The sequence below is a fragment of the Clarias gariepinus genome, chromosome 15 (genome assembly GCF_024256425.1).
Source record: "Clarias gariepinus isolate MV-2021 ecotype Netherlands chromosome 15, CGAR_prim_01v2, whole genome shotgun sequence".
NCBI lineage: Eukaryota > Metazoa > Chordata > Actinopteri > Siluriformes > Clariidae > Clarias > Clarias gariepinus.
The window spans coordinates 13943803-13962338 of NC_071114.1; the positions used below are offsets into that span (position 1 = coordinate 13943803).

Consider the following 18536-nt stretch of genomic DNA (forward strand, 5'->3'; position numbering starts at 1 on the left):
CATGTCAACATTTTTCGAACCAATAATCAAACATTTTACATTAACAACACAATTTCGCTTTACATATACAATATAATATACAATTGGTGGATTTTTTCAGATGCACTTTTGTTTAATCTTTGTTTGTTTGCTTGTTTGTTTTGGTATGCTTTGCTTCTGAGATTTCGCACTCACCTTAAATCTCTATTGGTCAACTGATTTTAGAGTGGGAGGCGCTTTAAAAGTTAGCCACGTCCGCCAAGAACAATGACACCATGTAGCATCCAATGATAATCTTCTTCTTTGTCTTTCAGCTGTTCCCTTTGAAGGAACCCAACATCTAACATGGGTTGTACCTCTGATGAGCTCATTTCATATCCGATCTATCCTTGTCACTCCCAAACAGAACCTCAACATCTCTGCTAATATATATATATATATATATATATATATATATATATATATATATATATAGGGGTCTGCTATTCGTGCGTCGCTTGACACATTAGAGATGAACTGACACATCTAAGATGAGATCTTCGTGCTAATTATGATGTGGCTTAGTTGGTTCTTCGAGCACACCTGTTGTTGATCAGTATGGCTAGAAACACTGATCACAACCCCTTTGATTGGTTGACGAAATAGCAAAAGAGCAAGCTCAGTTTATTCTCAAGGGAGCAAAGGCTTTTATTAGAGGCTTATGGAGAATTTCAAATAGGGAATGGGAACAAGTAAAAGTGAAATACAAGAACATCTTATAAAATGGTAATCTTTAGCGTAGTTATCTTCATTTTCTTTTAAGACACTGGCAAATGTTATGTGCTAAAAAAAAATGCCCCCCAACATAATCGCTATCAAATATTGTATTAGAACATAAATTCATAGTTTAATGGTTTACAAATTACATGAGACAATAAAATAAAATAAGCAATATAAAAATAAATATGTTGTATATGAAAAAATATAAATATTTTTTATATGCACCATGTATACTTTTAAATTGTTTATTTTATAATAAATTAGTTTCAGCTAATTGTTTATCATAAACAATATTTATTTTTATTATATATAAGTGTTTATTTGCATATTCATGACAAAGCCCTGAAAAATAAATGTGCCACAAAATAAACATTATAAAAGAAATTATTTGTTTATTGTTATTAAATTTATTATACTAGTAATATCATATTTGATAATAATAAATCTATGAATTTATGTTCCAATATAAAATTTGATAGCGATTATGTGTGTGGTGGTCTATGGCAGGGGGGCACATATTTAAGCAAGATACTTTTCTTTTTCCACGTGAGTCAGTCCGCGTCCGTCGTGCTCTTTAACCAATCAGATGTGACCTCGCCATTTCAACTAATCATTAAAGCGCAGCCTAAATCCTGTTTACATTAAATAAACCTGCTACCGAGCGGTTAGAAGACTGTATTGAAAATACTCCAGTATATAAATAAATAAATACTACTACTACTTTTCCTATTTATTAGTGTAATGTATTATTATTATTATTATTATTATTATTATTATTATTATATACACGTTAAATTCACCGCACTCGTGCAAAGTTCCACAAAAAAACTTTATTTAAAAGTCCTTAAAAGTCACTTCCGGTTGCCTCTAGCACTGTCCTTGCGAATGGAGCCAGCTGTGATGCTAGTTAGCTAGCTGTTGTGTACTGAATTGTTTTGCACTTTTCTTTTATACATTTACACATACCAATATTGGGATTCGGGTGTAAACTCTGTGACGCCATGGCAGCTAAGATTTTTCCAGTGCTGAAGTAAGCGTTTTTTTTTTGTGTGAAATTACACATCCGAGAAAACTTAGCTAAGCAGTTAGCCTAATGGCTAATAGGTAAAGTAGTATTTAATAGAGACAATTTAACAGGTCGTCTTCCACTGTGCACTGGAACAATGTTACAGTTCTTTATTGAATAATGTAACCTTGCTGTAGATCAAAGCCTTATTTGAGTTCCGTTTATTGGTGCGAGTTCAAGGACATTACATGTACAGTATGTACCACTCAGGGACGTAATGAAGTAATGCATATATCTATATGTTTCCTTCAAGTTACATTTGTGTTGTGCTGTATTTTATATCACCACGATGTTGTACGGGGCAATTTAACAAATCCAAATAGAACTCTGATACTAAATCTGTCAATCTTGAAAAACTAGTGCACATTGAAAAAAAAAGTATAATAAAAAATATTTATGGACACGTATAAATATATTTAGTTTGTCATCAAAATTTGATGTCCACAAATACCCACTCTTCTTGTTTAAATAAGTCTGAATTATCAGACACAATACAGTATTATCATGATCCAAAATTATGATGGACAAAATTAGAAGAGAGTCCACTTTAGGATGTTTTTGGACATGTTCAGAGCAGGGATGAGGGGTATATTAGGAGGAGAATGTTAGAGATGGAGCTTAACCTGGCAATGTAGTCATTCAGCTATATAGGCTGCCTACAACAATTGTCATCTTGGATTAGGCTTGGCAGTAAATTAACTCCACTTTTTTTCTTTTAAGGTTAGCCACAAAAGTGGGCATTGCAGGAGGGGCTGTTTACGTGGCCTATGATTTAGGACTTCTTACTGGGGGCGCTGAGGGTGCTGAGGCTCTAAGCAAAGCTAAAGCAGCCATCCCTCCTGCCGTGGACGAGTGGACAAAATACTTTGGCTTGGAGGTAAGGTATATTTAAAATGCTCAGGCATTTAAATTAGCTACAGTACATCCAATTGTACAATTTAAATATGGATTAAAAATAAGTTATAAATAAGAATATCCAGTTTATCATGTTAGACAATTTATTTTAAAAGTTAATGGCCATATTGGTAATCAACACGTTTCCATCCGTTTTTTTTTTTGTCTGTTTATTTTAAACTTTAGCTTCCTGCAGCACCCAAAATCGAATTTTCCCCGTGTGACGCATGGAACTCAGGTAAACCATAATTTGCTCTCTGCGAAGTGTTTGAAGTTGAAATATTTTAAGATCACATATCTTTCATCATATCTTATAATGAAAAAGTCAAATTATGATTGATTAGTTTAATCATACATTGAAAAACTCAAGAAATAGTTAAGTAAAAGGTAACATGTGACAATCCTGTTAGAAACCTGTTGATTTAAGTAAAACCCTGTCAAAATATTGGTACCTTTTTATTTAGAGCTTGTGGACATGTTAACACTTAATGAGTTTAATAAGATTGCAGGACACTTAATCTCATAAGAGAACACTTGACATACACAGTCCCTCCACATTTGATGTCTTTTCTTGTAGACGCTCTGCTTTCTCATCTTGAAGTTTTTTAGTGTTTTGGATTTTTCTGCTGTAGGCATAAGATGACATACAGTATCTGGTCTGAGAAATGAAGGCACATTGCATTCAGTTTTGAACTGAATAAATATAGTTATTAATAATAATTTGTTTAGTGATTAATTGAAGTAATTTTGATTGATTGATTTAACTTTTTGTACTATTACCATTGTACTACATACCATTATAGTACAAAATAATTATTTTCTCCATATTTGGGCAAAGAAAATCGTTTGAATCTTATTTAATCAGGGAGATGAATATATTTATGGCAGGACCAGTAAAAATTTAGATTCATAAAATTGTATTTCATAAACTGATGAATTTAAGGTTTCTGATACTACTTTAAAATTTATCTTAATAACTCTTCATTGTATGGACTCAGCTATTTATCATGAAGTATAAGTGTGCTAAAATATGGATTTTAAACATTTTTCACACAGGGGTGCGGAAATCCATCCAGGCTTTATCAGTTGCTCCGTGTGTGGCGAGCGAGTACACCAGTCAAGGCATGCAGTATGTTAAGGACCTCATTAAGTAAACACTTACTTTCTCATGGATATAGCTGACTGCAATGACACATCCTGCATGTAAGCTGAACAACGAGTGGCACATGTGGAAAATCTCATATATACAAGTCTCATACTTCAAAGGCAAAATTCAAGGGAAAAGCTGAAGATGTGGTAAAATTACAATAAATTTTTTTTTCTTTTCTTTTTTTTTTTTAAATACCTGTTCTAAAGGTATTTAAGTAAAATTAATAAATGAGTATAGTTTTATGAATATAAAGATGAACAAGGCTAGATTGTTGCTATTATTGCATTTAATTTTTCCCTTCACTTTCTCAGAAGATCTGCAGTTTGCTATGTTAACTAATGTACTCTGTTGACTGTAAAATAAAGTATGCTCTTATTTGGGAGTTTTTTTTATTATTATTTAATTTTTTATGATAAGCCAAAACATTATCACAATTTCTTTTTACTTGTAGCATGTAAGACTGTAATGGACATGAGTGTAATATCACTGAATGTGATACCTAAATGAGCTGGTTTGAGTACTTACAAAAAACAAAAAACGTTGAGGCAGCTGATGTGCTACATCAGTTGAGTTCCACATCAGGCTCAAACATCCACCTCATTAGGATGTTTGATGTGAACTAAAGCTTTTGACCTACAGTATATCTACAATAAATGATTTAATGTACAGTGCTGCTGACATCTCAGTTATCATACCTGGCATGCTCCATGGGTGGTTTAATAGCCTCCTGCACACAGAATGTTGTCTAAGATCCCCCCCATCCACCATTTTTTCATTTTTAGTTAGTCCCCAAACTATAACCTGGCATGGCATATAGATCTGGTCATTTTTGGTTGGGATACCGATGGTCTTCACATCTTCATTCAGATTGACTCTCTCTGAAAGCTTGTTGTTAGAGAATTTACATTATATAGTATGCAAGAATACAAATAATTTATTATTAAGTGTTGTATCCTATGTTGATTATTTTCAAACAATTGCATTGTATTATGTTTTTTTTTTTTTTTTATTATTTTGGTCTATTAAAAATCAGACTGGAGAAGCTGGTTAAATGAGTAGTTTCTACTGAATGAAGAAGTCCAGTTGACATAACTCAACTTCCAGATCTGTTAAAAAAGTTTAATCTTGTGGGACATAGGGAGCAGGTTAGTTTCTGTTATAAGTTACAATATGATGTAGCATACAGCACATAGCATATTCTGACATTGGAGAGGTTCTTCCTAGTTAAATCAGCATGGGTGTGCTAATATTTAGTAAAAAAGAAAAAAAAAAGCACAACTGCAAGTGTCATATTGCTTTTGGAAATGTAAAAAAAATAATTAATTAAAATTAACATTAAATAACTGAAATTGTAAAAAAAAAAATTTTACTCGTTCAATCAATTTAGCGCTCTAGAACTAAATGCTGTATAAAGTATCTTCACAGAAAGCTTGCAATTTAAGTATTAAAACTCAAGTGGCACAGCATAGGTCAATGAAGATTTAAAAATATACTGTATATACTACCGCTCAAAAGCTTGGGAACACTTTTTAACTTCATAGTCATTCCTGATTTTTTTTTGTAATGTGTCTAACATCCTGCAGCTCTGTGATATCATTATGGAGGAGTGGAAGAGGATCTCAGCAACAACATGTGCAGCTCCAGTGAATTCCATGCCCCGAATGATTATGGCTGTGCTAGATAACAATAGTGCTCACACAAAATATTAAAACTTAATACTTTGGACACAGTTTTCCAAATCTAATAATTATATTTTAAATAGGCTTTAACATTGTGAATGTGTTTTATAGATGTTTTATCACACTTCTGGGTGACAACATAGCAAGCAAGATGGAATGATATGCAAGTAATTTTAACTGTTTGTTCTTATTTACTTTTTTACATCTCATAACCACACAGAGTGTGCTAAAATATGGATTGTAAACATTTTTCACACAGGCGTGCGGAAATCCATCCAGGCTTTATCAGTTGCTCCAAGTGTGACGAGCGAGTACACCAGTCAAGGCATGCAGTATGTTAAGGACCTCATTAAGTGAACACCTACTTTCTCTCAACCTTTTAGTTATTTTCAGTTCATTGTCTCTCTATTGTCTGTACTTAAGAAATAATGGAAACTTAAATTATTTGTTCCACAGCCCCAAAAGATAAATACATAAAAATAATTAATACAAAATATAAAGTAAAAATAAAACAAATTAACCTGCACTTTACCTTGTAAAAAAAGTAAAAATAAATGCAGACCGATAAGTGTTTTTGTTTGTGCGCGCAGGCGCTGTGTGTGTGTGTGTAATGATGCGATGGACAAACTGGTCGATGCATTTTTTTTGTTTAAAGACTGTATATCTTAAATGCATTTCATTTTATCTTTTTTTGAGGCTGCAGGAAGCACGGCTGCCAACAAATTGAATTCTCATGTAGTAATAATGTGATAAGATCGAAGTTGTTGTAGCTTTGGTTTTCTTATCTAATTACTGCTGTAGCATTGTGTGTAACCTATGCACTCACACAGCATGGTGCACAGGAAGTGACAAAGCATCGTTCTTCAAAAGTTTATTTTTTTAATGCCAGTGATTTTATATACAACTATGACAACTCGGAACCACTTGAATGTGTAAAGCAGTATTTACCTGGTTTAATTATTATTTTCATTTCATATATATCTAAGCATATTTTTCCAATGCAAAAATGATTTGTTACACAGCCCAAAAATATTAATATAAAAATTATTAATACAAAATATAAAGTAAAGTTAAACAAATTAACCTGCACTTTAGCTTTGAAAAGAACCATGGCTGTAGTGATTGAGACCAGAGAAAGGAGAGGACAAAGATATGATGACTTTCACATACACACACACACACACACACACCAGTTTACATTTACACTTAGCAGACGCTCTTATCCAGAGCGACTTACATTTTTATTTCATTACACATCTGAGCAGTTGAGGGTTAAGGGCCTTGCTCAAGGGCCCAACAGTGGCAACTTGGTGGTTGTGGAGTTTGAACCTGGGATCTTCCGAACCGTAGTCCAATGCCTTAACCACTGAGCTACCCCCAGTTTACCGATAGAGACTCTCACTCACACAAGCGTTCCACAACCCAAAAAAATAAATATATAAAAATAATTAATACAAAATATAAAGTAAAAATAAAGCAAATTAACCTGCACTTTATTTTTGAAAAAGTAAAAATAAATCCATTTTGCTTTACACATACACACACACAAACACAAAAATAAAAGATGCTTTATGCGCACACTTGGTCACAGTGTTATAGTGATTATAGCTGTAAGAAATGTGCACTAAGACAGAGCAGGGGAGACGATTACTCACAATTTCGCAGCACAAGAGAGATAAACCATTGGCTCAATTGTGAACATGTGACACTCAGTGTCAAAACAAGAAGCGGATACGTGCTCATGATACTCGGTACTTGTAAACCAAGACTTGCTTGCTTTTGCCACGAGACTTCAGGCTGGGTGCTGGGTGCTAATCCATTGCAGGGCACACATGCACACAGTCATTCACACACTATGGGCAATTTGAAATATCAATTAGCCTGCTGACGGTCGCACAACAGGCAAACCTGCATGCAGCTACATTTCCAAGCAGGCAGACACGTGGTTACCCTCATATATGGTTGCTACTGTAGGTGCTAGGTTGCTCTGATTACCCTGGACCCTCTGATTCACAGAGCTCACTATGTTTAATCATTAAAAAAAAAACTAGTACTTCATGTATTTTATATATTTTTAATCAATTATATTATTTTAGATGTAGACCCTGGGAATACTAGAGTCTGGTGATCCTGGCCTATCACCTGTCACACTGCTACCTGTCTGTACTACGCATGATTTTAGTTATTTAAGGATCTCCCACAGGTCTGTAATATACTTGCGGTAGTAGCCAGCAAAGTGGGCAGGCATTACTTACAGCACAAAAGTGCTCTACTACATAGAAGAAAAAATAAATACATATGACCCTTAACACAAACCCATACAAACCAGTTTGTGTAACGTCGCAGGGTGCACAACAGGTGTGCAGCTACATCGCAGATTTCCAGGCTCATGAAAAAAAACTCAAAAAGTAAAAAAAGGAACACGTGACAATCATATTAGAAACCTGTCAATTTAAGTAAAACCCTGTCAAAATTATTGGTACCTCTATATTAGAGCTTGTGGACATGTTAACCGAGATTGAAGGACACAGAATCTCATAAGAGAACACTTGACATACACAGTCCCTCGACATTTGATGTCTTTTCTTGTAGACGCTCTGCCTTCTAACCTTGAAGTTTTTCAGTGGTCTGTGTTTTGGATTTTTTTCTGCTATAGGGATAAGATGACATATCTGGTCTGAGAAATCAGGACATATTGCCTTCAGTTTTGAAGTGAATAAATTATTAATATTTATATTAGTTTAGTTAGTGATGTTATTACTTAAAGTAATTTTGATCGATCAACTTAACTGTTTTTGTACTATTACTATTGTACTACATACCACTATAGTACAAATTTTCTCCATATTTGGGCAAAGAAAAACAGTTGTGAAAATTTAAACGATAAATGAGAGTAACAAAAAGTTATTTTGTTTGCCATTTGTTGGCCAAGTTAATATTTCTTGTGTTATGTAGAATGTTTTAGTCTGCTTCTTTATCATGATAAGAGCTTCAGCACCCACTGACACTTTTGTGACTATTCTAGACATGTTTTCAAGTTTAGTTTTCAATGTCTATAGGTATCTTTTAAGCTGTGTGAGGCGTTGCATAAGTTAGGGGCCGAAAAGGAGAAGAAAGAACAAGGCAGACTGCATGTAAGCAGTATTGAATATTTCATTAGGGTGATGTATATATTTATGGCAGGATCAGTCAAAATTTTGATTCATAAAATCATATTTCATGAACTGAAGAATTTAAGGTTTCTGATACTACTTAAAAATATCCCTTAATAACTCTTCGTTGTATGGACCCAGCTATTTATCATGCAGTATACTACCTGTTTTAAGTAAAATAAACAAATAAGTATAGTTTTATGAATATAAAGATGAACAAGGCTAGATTGTTGCTATTATTGCATTTATTTTTTCCCTTCACTTTCTCAGAAGATCTGCAGTTTGCTATGTTAACTAATGTACTCTGTTGACTGTAAAATAGACTATACCCTCATTTGGGAGGAGTTTTTTTTTATTATTATTGTTGTTATGTTAAGCTCAAACATTATCACATTTTTTTACTTGCAGCATGTGAGACTGTGATGGACATGAGTGTAGCCGCACTGAGTGTGCCAAAAGTAACTCCACAATTTGCCACATTTACATTTATTTCTCATAAAGCATGATTTGGCTGTTTACTAAGCCAGCAGTGATACAACATGATGACATGTCAAACCATATGTTCAGATTACATATGTAAGTGAGAGTTTCTATTAAGTCATTGCTTTTTGAGTTGCTTTTTTTTTTTTTTTAACCAAATGCTGACCATAAAAGAATAAAACCATGCTTAAGATGCAAATGCAGTACTGACTTTAAATTTCCTTTAAATTTAGAGACTCATCAGGAACTATTAATATTCCTTTACAAAAAAAAAAAATTGTCTCTTTTTCTGCCTCTGAATATTGGTTTAAGCGATACAATTTTATGCAGCGATGAATTAGCAAAGTATCAATTTAAACAATATTTAGAGATAAATACATTTTAAGCAGGTCTGTGGATCACAGTGTGAATCCAGTCTGTGTATGATGAAATATCCGTGTAGACATTAGGGACATCCGGATAGTTGCAGTTTTTATTATAATTGAAGGACACAATGCCCACTGCAACACCATTGCACACCAGAGGCCCACCAGAATCCCCCTGTCAAAACAGGACAAATAGCACAACCTTTTCAGCTGTCTCATTGTTAAGAAAAATGAAGCAAACATATACACTTACTGTTCACTGAACACTTGCACACCTGCTATTTCATGCAGTTATTTAGTCAGGCAATTAAGTGGCAGCAGCAGCAGCAAATAAAAACAAAAAAACATGCAGTTACAGGTAAAGACCTCACATAAAACATCAAAATGAGGAAAATTGTGATGTCTGGATGTTTGCACCAAATGAGCTGGTTTAAGTATTTCAGAAAAACAAAAAAACATTGAGGCAGCTGATGTGCTACATCAGTTGAATTCCACATCAGGTTCAACTCCTGCCAGGAAAGGCAATCATGGCTAGACAATTGAAGATAGGAAAAATTTGTTGGAAACTTTAAAGTCTATTCCCAAGCGATCAGCGGTTTCCGAAATGCATGCTGTAAATCGGGCCACGATAAAAGTCAAACAGATTACAATTTTTCATTATTTTGATGTTTGATGTGAACTAAAGCTTTTGACCTACAGTATATCTACAGTACATGCTTTAATGTACTGTGCTGCTGACACATAATTACAGATATTCCTAAAAATGTGACTGGTGAGTTTTTCTCAGTTATCATACCTGACATGCTCCATGGGTGGTTTGATAGCCTCCTGCACACAGAACGTTGTTTGGGAGATTAATATTTTTCCCCTCCTTCCACTTCTTCCTACAGACCTCCGTACTAATAATGGGGACTTCAGTCACCATAAGGTCATTCACTAGTTTTCCATTTTCAGTTAGTCCCCAACCTGCAACCTGGCACGGCATATAGATCCAATTGTTCTTGCTTGCGATACCGATGGTCTTCACATCTTCATTCAGATTGACTCTCTTTGAATGCTTGTTGTTAGAGAATTAACATTATATAGTATGCAAGAAAGAAATAATAAAAATAATTTATTATTATTAAGTGTTGTATCCTAAGTTGATTATTTCTTTATATATATATATATATATATATATATATATATATATATATATATATATATATATATAAAATATGTTTTTTTAATTATTATTTTGGTCTATTAAAAATCTGATTGAAGGAGCTAGTTGAATGAGTAGTGAACTGTTTCTACTGAATGAAGAAAAAGTCCAGTTGACATGACTCAACTTCCAGATCTGTTAAAGTTCAATCTTCAATCTTGTGGGACATACTGGAACAGGTTAGTTTCTGTTATAACCTACAGTATGAGGTAGCATACAGCACATAGCATATTTTGACATTGGAGAGGTTCTCCCTAAATAAATCACCATGGGTGTGCTAATATTCAGTAAAAAAGGACAACTGCAAGTCTCATATTGCTTTTAGAAAAATTTAGAAAATAAAATTTAACGTCAAATAGCATAAATTGAAAACTCTTTTTACTCATTCAATTAAATTAGCATTCTAGAACTAACTGTTGTATAAAAGTCTCTTCACAGAAAGCTTGCAATTTAAGTATTAAAACCCAAGTGGCACAGCATAGGTCAATAACGATTCAAAAAATATACTGTATATACTACCGATCAAAAGTTTGGGATCACTTTCTAACTTTATAGTGATTTCTAAAACTTAATACTTTGGACACAGTTTCGGCATGTTCACTTAGGGTGTCTTTATTCTTGTTTCCAGTTATTTAGGCATGTTGAGGTATGGTTGGAGAACAGTAAATCTGTACTGCTATACAAGCTGCAAATTGACTACTCTAAATAATATCCAGTTTTAAGCATTAAAACAAAAAAATGTTCTAAAAAGTTTTGAGGGCAACATATAATTTACGGCATTTTGCAGACACCCTCATCCAGAGGTACTTAAAGTTATCTCATTACATGCGGGCAGTTGAATGTTGATTGCTTTGTCCAGAGGCCAACAATGGCAGCTTGGCGGTGCTAAGGTTTGAACCTATGACAGTTTTTCAAACCTGAACAAACCTTCCACCAGCTTAACCACAGCTACTCTTGCCCCATATCAGAGTAGCACTAAGATAAAAAAAAATATCTACTTCATAAAGCTACACTTCATTTAAAGATTTTTATCATTATATAAAATGGTAAATATACTGCTTAAACAAAAAACAACAGTTAGTCCTGATATGAACAGCTCTTGTGTGGTAATGTATGGTTTGAGTCACACCAGGCCTAACTGAGCACCATAATAAGTTACCATAAGCTGATACTACATGTGTGTGCCTGTCAATGAGCCCTAGTTTAATGGTCCTATGTTTTAATATAATAAATGCATTCAAAAGTGTTTTTGTATAGTAAATTAAGCCAATTAAATAGAATGTCTTACTTGCAATAAAAAATCTAGGCTTTAAATAGGCTTTAAAATTCTGAATCTGTTTTATAGATGTTTTATTACACTTCTGGGTGACAACATTGCAAGCAAGATGGAATGATATGCAAGTAATTTTAAATGTTTGTTCTTATTTACTTTTTTACATCTCTTAACCACACTGCCTATCTCATTTAGTTGTTTTCAGTTCGTTGTCTCTCCATTGTCTGCATTTAATTCTAGCAATAGGTAACTACACTGAAAGCGTTAATACACTTACTAAAGGCTGTCAGTTAGTCTATTTCAGTGCAGAGTAACATACTATGCTTTATCCAGCTATGACTTTTTTTAAAAACTATTTTCATGAACAAGCAAAATTTTAATCAGCAGAAAACATAAGCAAATATTTGCTGATATTGTGGCTGAAATGTCAGTTACTCAATATCAATAACTTGTTTATAGAATTATTGTATGAAAGCAATATTAGACTTACAATCACACTGAATATTAAACTGTACATTGTGTTGAAATTAAATGCAACGTTTTTAACCCTGGTAATATTGCTTTATAATTTGGATTTTATATTGTTAAACTGGCCTGTGAATGATGACTCAATATATTGTAGTTTAGTAGACTTATTTTACCTTCAGTAGCATGATGTCATACCCATCAATGAAATTAGTATATGATGGGTGTGGGTGTATTTCAGCCACGTTGTGTCTTCTCAGATTGATTCTGCTCGGATTGATGTCATGAGTCCCGATGACCACACTGAGATCGCTGTGCACTCTATAATGCGGCAGATAACTTGTTACATTGAAAAAAAATAAATCCACACGCTTCTACCTATTAAGAATCAATCAACATGAGTAACCTACCTACAGTGGGCAGCAGTGAGCACATAGCTGGGGTGGATGAGGAATCCCCCACAGTGGTGCTCACCATTCCACTGCATCGATACCATGTACTGCAGTGAGTTCTTCGGGGCTTTCGTACCATTGATTATTTTCTCTCCAGATGTAACTGGAAAAAAATGTAATCAAAAGACATTTAGTTGGACTCGCCATTTCTTAAATTTACACACAAAAGAAATACAGAGATGTAGATTAAACCGATTATTCCAGTGGTTCTCAAACATTTTCTGTCATTCCCCACTTAAGGGGCGGATTTTCAAGCCCCACTTGTCAACAAAATGATAACGAAATCGGCCAAGTTAACTATTATTGAAATATCAATTTCTAAACCAATATGATCAAATAACACCAAGTTCAAAACAGATAAAATACACGTGCTATTGTTATAACAGACTTACTTCGTCACTTATCTAGAGCTTTCTTTCAAAGAAGTCGAGTGGCTTATTAACGTGACTGGGGTGTGTTGTCTCTAAGTGTCTTCCTATTTTGTTGGGTCTCGTGCTGTCTGCTGCCAGCGGTTTAAGACACAAAACACACACAGGTCTCTCCTCTGCACTCACCATCCCCACCATGAATCCAAGCGCAACATAGGCTTCATTATTGGCTTTTTGGTTGATTGGGCTGATAGTGCTGAATCACCTACTTTTTTGTGGTCCATGTAACAAATGTATCCATTGACGTTATTATACTCACTACATACAGTACTCTACTGACCGGGTTTGTGACAGCGGTTAAGTTAGTTTGATATTCGCATCTCCAAATTTAATAGCTGCGTAAATAAACCCGCAAATAAGATACCCAGATATATTTCCTCTCTACATTGTCTTTAAGCTCCATCCGCCTTAAATTATACATGTTTAAAAGCATAAACACCATTATTCTCTACAGCGCAACGAATGATTTAGGGATCATCGCAAAATGCTGCACACGAACAAAAAGCGTAGAACGATATTGATCTTCCCTTCTGTTCAGCGCCTGAAGGATCAAAAAGCAACTTTGTTGCCGCACTGGAAACTAGAAATGCCAGACCAGTACTGCCTGATAAAATATAAATTTTTAACAAAAATACAGAAACATTAGCATACATATTGGAATAAATAAAATGACATATATAATACTGAATGTTTCCTTATATTTTGTTCCTCTGCAATAACGTTAAACCGTTATTGTTGCACTATGATTCCACTTTTTCTCTGATGTTATTTTAATTCACTTGTATTAATGATCCATTTCTTTGCGTGTGATTTGTTTAGTTTCGAGTGTCCGATCTTTATTGTAAATAAAGAAAAGCATGAATTAGAATAGGTACTTCCCTATTATTTGCCCCTAATTCTCTCCAATTCATTGCGCTCCACCAGTCATGTCTGTATTCCCCACTAGTAGGCCGCCCCACACTTTGAGAACCACGAGATTATAGATAGATACAACGTGAACAACATATATATAGCTCAGTGTTTTGAGAAAAAAAGGAAATGTTATGTCCAGTAGTATTAGTATGTGCTAGATTATTATTATTGTTATTATTATTATTATTATTATTATTATTATCTGCCGCCCAAGTTAGTCAGAGAAGAATGCTACTTTAACATGTAATTATTTCACATTGGATTTCACTGGATGCAATGTAAGTCATGCCTTTATTTTATATTAGTAGTAATGATGCTTAATCACCTAATAAATGGCTATTTACAGACGATTATTAAAAGTTAAAATTTAATTTTGTTTGCGCCCCTGCAAAATTTTTTTTGCACCAGCTGCCACTAATTATTAATATTATTATTATTCAAAAATTAGCTTACCATTAAAAGAGAGGATGCTGAACGCTGCAGAAAGCAGCAGAATGTGCAATGCCTTCATTGTTCCACTAACACACACCAAGAAAAAGACACATCTTTTATACAGATGCATATCATGACTTCCTGCTTATGGTTTTCTTTATTAGGTAAGAGTGTACACGACCCGACCCCCTTTGCTTTGAGTGAAGTACAAATGAAAAAAAAAAAAAAACTTACTGTAAGCAAATATACACTCAACAAAAATATAAACGCAACACCTTTGTTTCTGCTCCGATTTTTCATGAAATGGACTTAAAGATCTAAAATTAATTCCAGATACACAATATTACCATTTCTCTCAAACATTGTTCACAAATCAGTCTAAATGTGTGATAGTGAGCACTTCTGCTTTGCTGAGATAATCCATCCCACCTCACAGGTGTGCCACATCAAGATGCTGATCTGACATCATGAGTAGTGCACAGGTGTACCTTATACTGCCCACAATAAAAGGCCACCCTGGAATGTGCAGTTTTTTGCTTTATTGGGGGTCTGGGGACTCAGAACCGGTCAGTATCTGGTGTGACCACCATTTGCCTCATGCAGTGCAACACATCTTCTTCGCATAGAGTTTATCAGATTGTCAATTGTGGCCTGTGGAATGTTGGTCCACTCCTCTTCAATGGCTGTGCGACGTTGGTGGATATTAGTGGGAACTGGTACACGCTGTCGTATACGCCGGTCAAGCACATCCCAAACATGCTCAACGGGTGACATGTCCGGTGAGTATGCTGGCCATGCAAGAACTGGGACATTTTCAGCTTCCAAGAACTGTGTACAGATCCTTGCAACATGGGCCGTGCACTATCTTGCTGAAACATGAGGTGATGTTCATGGATGTACGGCACAACAATGGGCCTCAGGATCTCATCACGCTATCTCTGTGCATTTAAAATGCCATCAATAAAATGTACCTGTGTTCTTCGTCCATAACAGATGCCTGCCCATACCATAACCCCACCACCACCATGGGCCACTCGATCCACAACATTGACATCAGCAAAGGGCTCACCCACATGACGCCACACACGGTGTCTGCCATCTGCCCTGAACAATGTAAACCGAGATTCATCCGTGAAGAGAACACCTCCCCAACGTGCCAGACGCCATAGAATGTGAGCATTTGCCCACTCAAGTCTGTTACGGCGACGAGCTGGAGTCAGGTCAAGACCCCGATGAGGACGACGAGCATGCAGTTGAGCTTCCCTGAGACGGTTTCTGACAGTTTGTGCAGAAATTGTTTGGTTATGCAAACCAATTGTTTCAGCAGCTGTCTGAGTGGCTGGTCTCAGACGATCTTGGAGGTGAACCTGCTGGATGTGGAGGTCCTGGGCTGGTGTGGTTACACGTGTCTGCGGTTGTGAGGCCGGTTGGTTGTACTGCCATATTCTCTGAAACGCCTTTGGAGACGGCTTATGGTGGAGAAATGAACATTCAATGCACGAGCAACAGATCTGGTTGACATTCCTGCTGTCAGCATGCCAATTGCACGCTCCCTCAATGCTTGTGGCATCTGTGGCATTTTGCTGTGAGACAAAACTGCACATTCCAGGGTGGCCTTTTATTGTGGGCAGTATAAGGTACACCTGTGCACTACTCATGATGTCAGATCAGCATCTTGATGTGGCACACCTGTGAGGTGGGATGGATTATCTCAGCAAAGCAGAAGTGCTTACTATCACACATTTAGACTGATTTGTGAACAATGTTTAAGAGAAATGGTAATATTGTGTATCTGGAATTAATTTTAGATCTTTAAGTCCATCTCATGAAAAATCGGAGCAGAAACAAAGGTGTTGCATTTATATTTTTGTTGAGTGTAAAAATAATATGCAGTTTCTACGTAACTGTAGAGACGTAAAGATTAAACTTGTTACTTGCTCCTTAATGTTTGGTGTGAATTTGTGTCTCAGGAGGTATACTTTTTTTTTTCAAATGCTTTTCTCACTTAAAGTATAAAGCACTACCAAGAGCTCCTTTACACTTATCTTATTTGTGATTGTATTGTAATAGTAAGAGCATAAGTGATGTTCTAAGATTTAGGAAGAATAAGTCTTTTGATTGACAGTATTACTGGTCTCTAACGAGGATGATGAATGTTGAACACAGTTTGGCTGACCTGGTAATTCCTTTTGCCCACATAGTCACCAGTGAATCTATAGAATCTGCTACATTGGGTTTTCCTCAGCTTGTAAAACAACAGGATGTATGCACAGGCTGAGGTGTCAGTGACCAGGTTCATACAAGAAGGCAATTAATAGGAATAGAGGAACATTCTTGAAGCTTCAGTGTTTTGCCTGCTCAAGGGTTTCTTGATTTAGGCTTGAATGATCTTTCAGCTTCTGATTGACTAAACACACCCACGCAGGGCTGCAGCTCTTAAGGGTCAGGGTTGGCCACTTCTGGACTACAACAATCTTATAATATTCATTTAAGCAATACATGGGCAAAAGTCTTGTTGTTTAAGGAAATTTTAATTCATCAGTTCTTTAATCCAGTCAGTCAGTACCTTGTGAAGTTTAAAAATCTTTTAAGATTCGTATGTAAGAAGGTTAAGAGGTTGGGGTGTTTACATTTTTAATTTGGTAAAAGATAGCCTTAACACACAATGTAAACCACTATATAGTACATACCAACATCTACAACCAGTGGTGGCTCAACCTGTGTAAAAACAAAAGTGTATTTAAATATACATTTTACAGTGTACTTTGTACATAAAGAACATACTTTCAGCTTGTTTTTAAAACTTAAAACATACATTAATGCATACTAAATAAGTCATTTGGGAACACGTTGGAACTCATAGTTAGTGTCTTAAATTCTAATATTTTTTTATTTAAATACTGTATATCTTAAATGCATTTCATTTTATCTTTTTTTTTTATCTGCAGGAAGCACTCTTGCCAACAAATTGAATTCTCATGTAGTAATAATGTGATAAGATCGAAGTTGTTATACCTCTGGTTTTCTTATCTGGTTTTCCTCCTACACACTCACACAGCATCATGGTGCCGTGGTGCACAGAAAGTGACAAAACATGGTTCTTCAAAAGTTTATTTTTTAATGCCAGTGATTTTATATACAACCATGACAACTCAAAGAACCATTTGAATGTGTAAAGTAGTATTTACCTGGTTAAACTATTCTTCATCAAAGCACTTGTATATCAAAGCATATTTTCAAATAAAAAATAATGGGAACTCCAACAATTCATTCCACAGCCCAAAAATATTAATATAAAAACTATTAATACAAAAGGTAAAGTAAAGTTAAACAAATGAACCTGCACTTTACTTTTAAAAAGAACCATGGCTGTAGTGATTTAGACCAGAGAAAGAAGAGGACATGGAAGGGGGGCTACTGTGTATGACGACTTTCATGCACACACACCAGTTTACCGATAGAGACTCTCACTTACACAAGCGCGCGTGCACATACACACAGACATACATCCACACAAACACACACCAGTTTACCGATAGAGACTCTCACTCACACAAGCGTTCCACAACCCAAAAAAATAAATATATAAAAATAATTAATACAAAATATAAAGTAAAAATAAAGCAAATTAACCTGCACTTTATTTTTGAAAAAAGTAAAAATAAATCCATTTTGCTTTACACACACACACACACACACACACACACACACGAACACAAAATAAATGATGCTTTCTGCGCACACGTGGTCACAGTGTTATAGTGATTATAGCTGTGAGAAATGTGCACTAAGACAGACAGAGCAGGGAATAATTCTTAAAATGTAATTTGATTTTTTTTAATATAA

General features: G+C 35.0%; 2 protein-coding genes across 2 annotated transcripts; one reads left to right on the forward strand and one right to left on the reverse strand.

The window, feature by feature from the left end:
* Positions 1-1598: 1598 nt before the first annotated feature.
* Positions 1599-4230, forward strand: micos13 (mitochondrial contact site and cristae organizing system subunit 13). Its single transcript, XM_053512607.1, has 4 exons — positions 1599-1768; positions 2525-2681; positions 2885-2936; positions 3755-4230. Exons 1-4 carry the CDS (start codon positions 1740-1742, stop codon positions 3850-3852), a joined length of 336 nt encoding a protein of 111 aa, XP_053368582.1. The 5' UTR covers positions 1599-1739; the 3' UTR covers positions 3853-4230.
* A 5063-nt stretch (positions 4231-9293) lies between these two features.
* Positions 9294-14769, reverse strand: LOC128543225 (anionic trypsin-2-like). The gene is made up of 5 exons (XM_053513590.1): positions 14712-14769; positions 12877-13021; positions 12643-12787; positions 10321-10581; positions 9294-9699 (listed from the first exon to the last, which is right to left on the reverse strand). The coding sequence occupies exons 1-5, from the start codon at positions 14767-14769 to the stop codon at positions 9541-9543; spliced, it is 768 nt and encodes a 255-aa protein (XP_053369565.1). The 3' UTR covers positions 9294-9540.
* Positions 14770-18536: the final 3767 nt, after the last annotated feature.

Bases quoted from the DNA above. Each gene is read 5' to 3' on its own strand.
- micos13 (XM_053512607.1), top strand. From the start codon at position 1,740: ATGGCAGCTAAGATTTTTCCAGTGCTGAA. The intron at 1,769-2,524 runs GTAAGCGTTTTT...TTTTCTTTTAAG, and splicing joins AAGATTTTTCCAGTGCTGAA to GTTAGCCACAAAAGTGGGCA. The intron at 2,937-3,754 runs GTAAACCATAAT...TTTTTCACACAG, and splicing joins GTGTGACGCATGGAACTCAG to GGGTGCGGAAATCCATCCAG.
- LOC128543225 (XM_053513590.1), bottom strand. From the start codon at position 14,769: ATGAAGGCATTGCACATTCTGCTGCTTTCTGCAGCGTTCAGCATCCTC. The intron at 12,788-12,876 runs GTAGGTTACTCA...GCCGCATTATAG, and splicing joins CTCACTGCTGCCCACTGTAG to AGTGCACAGCGATCTCAGTG. The intron at 10,582-12,642 runs GTAAAATAAGTC...TCTAACAACAAG, and splicing joins ATGACATCATGCTACTGAAG to CATTCAAAGAGAGTCAATCT.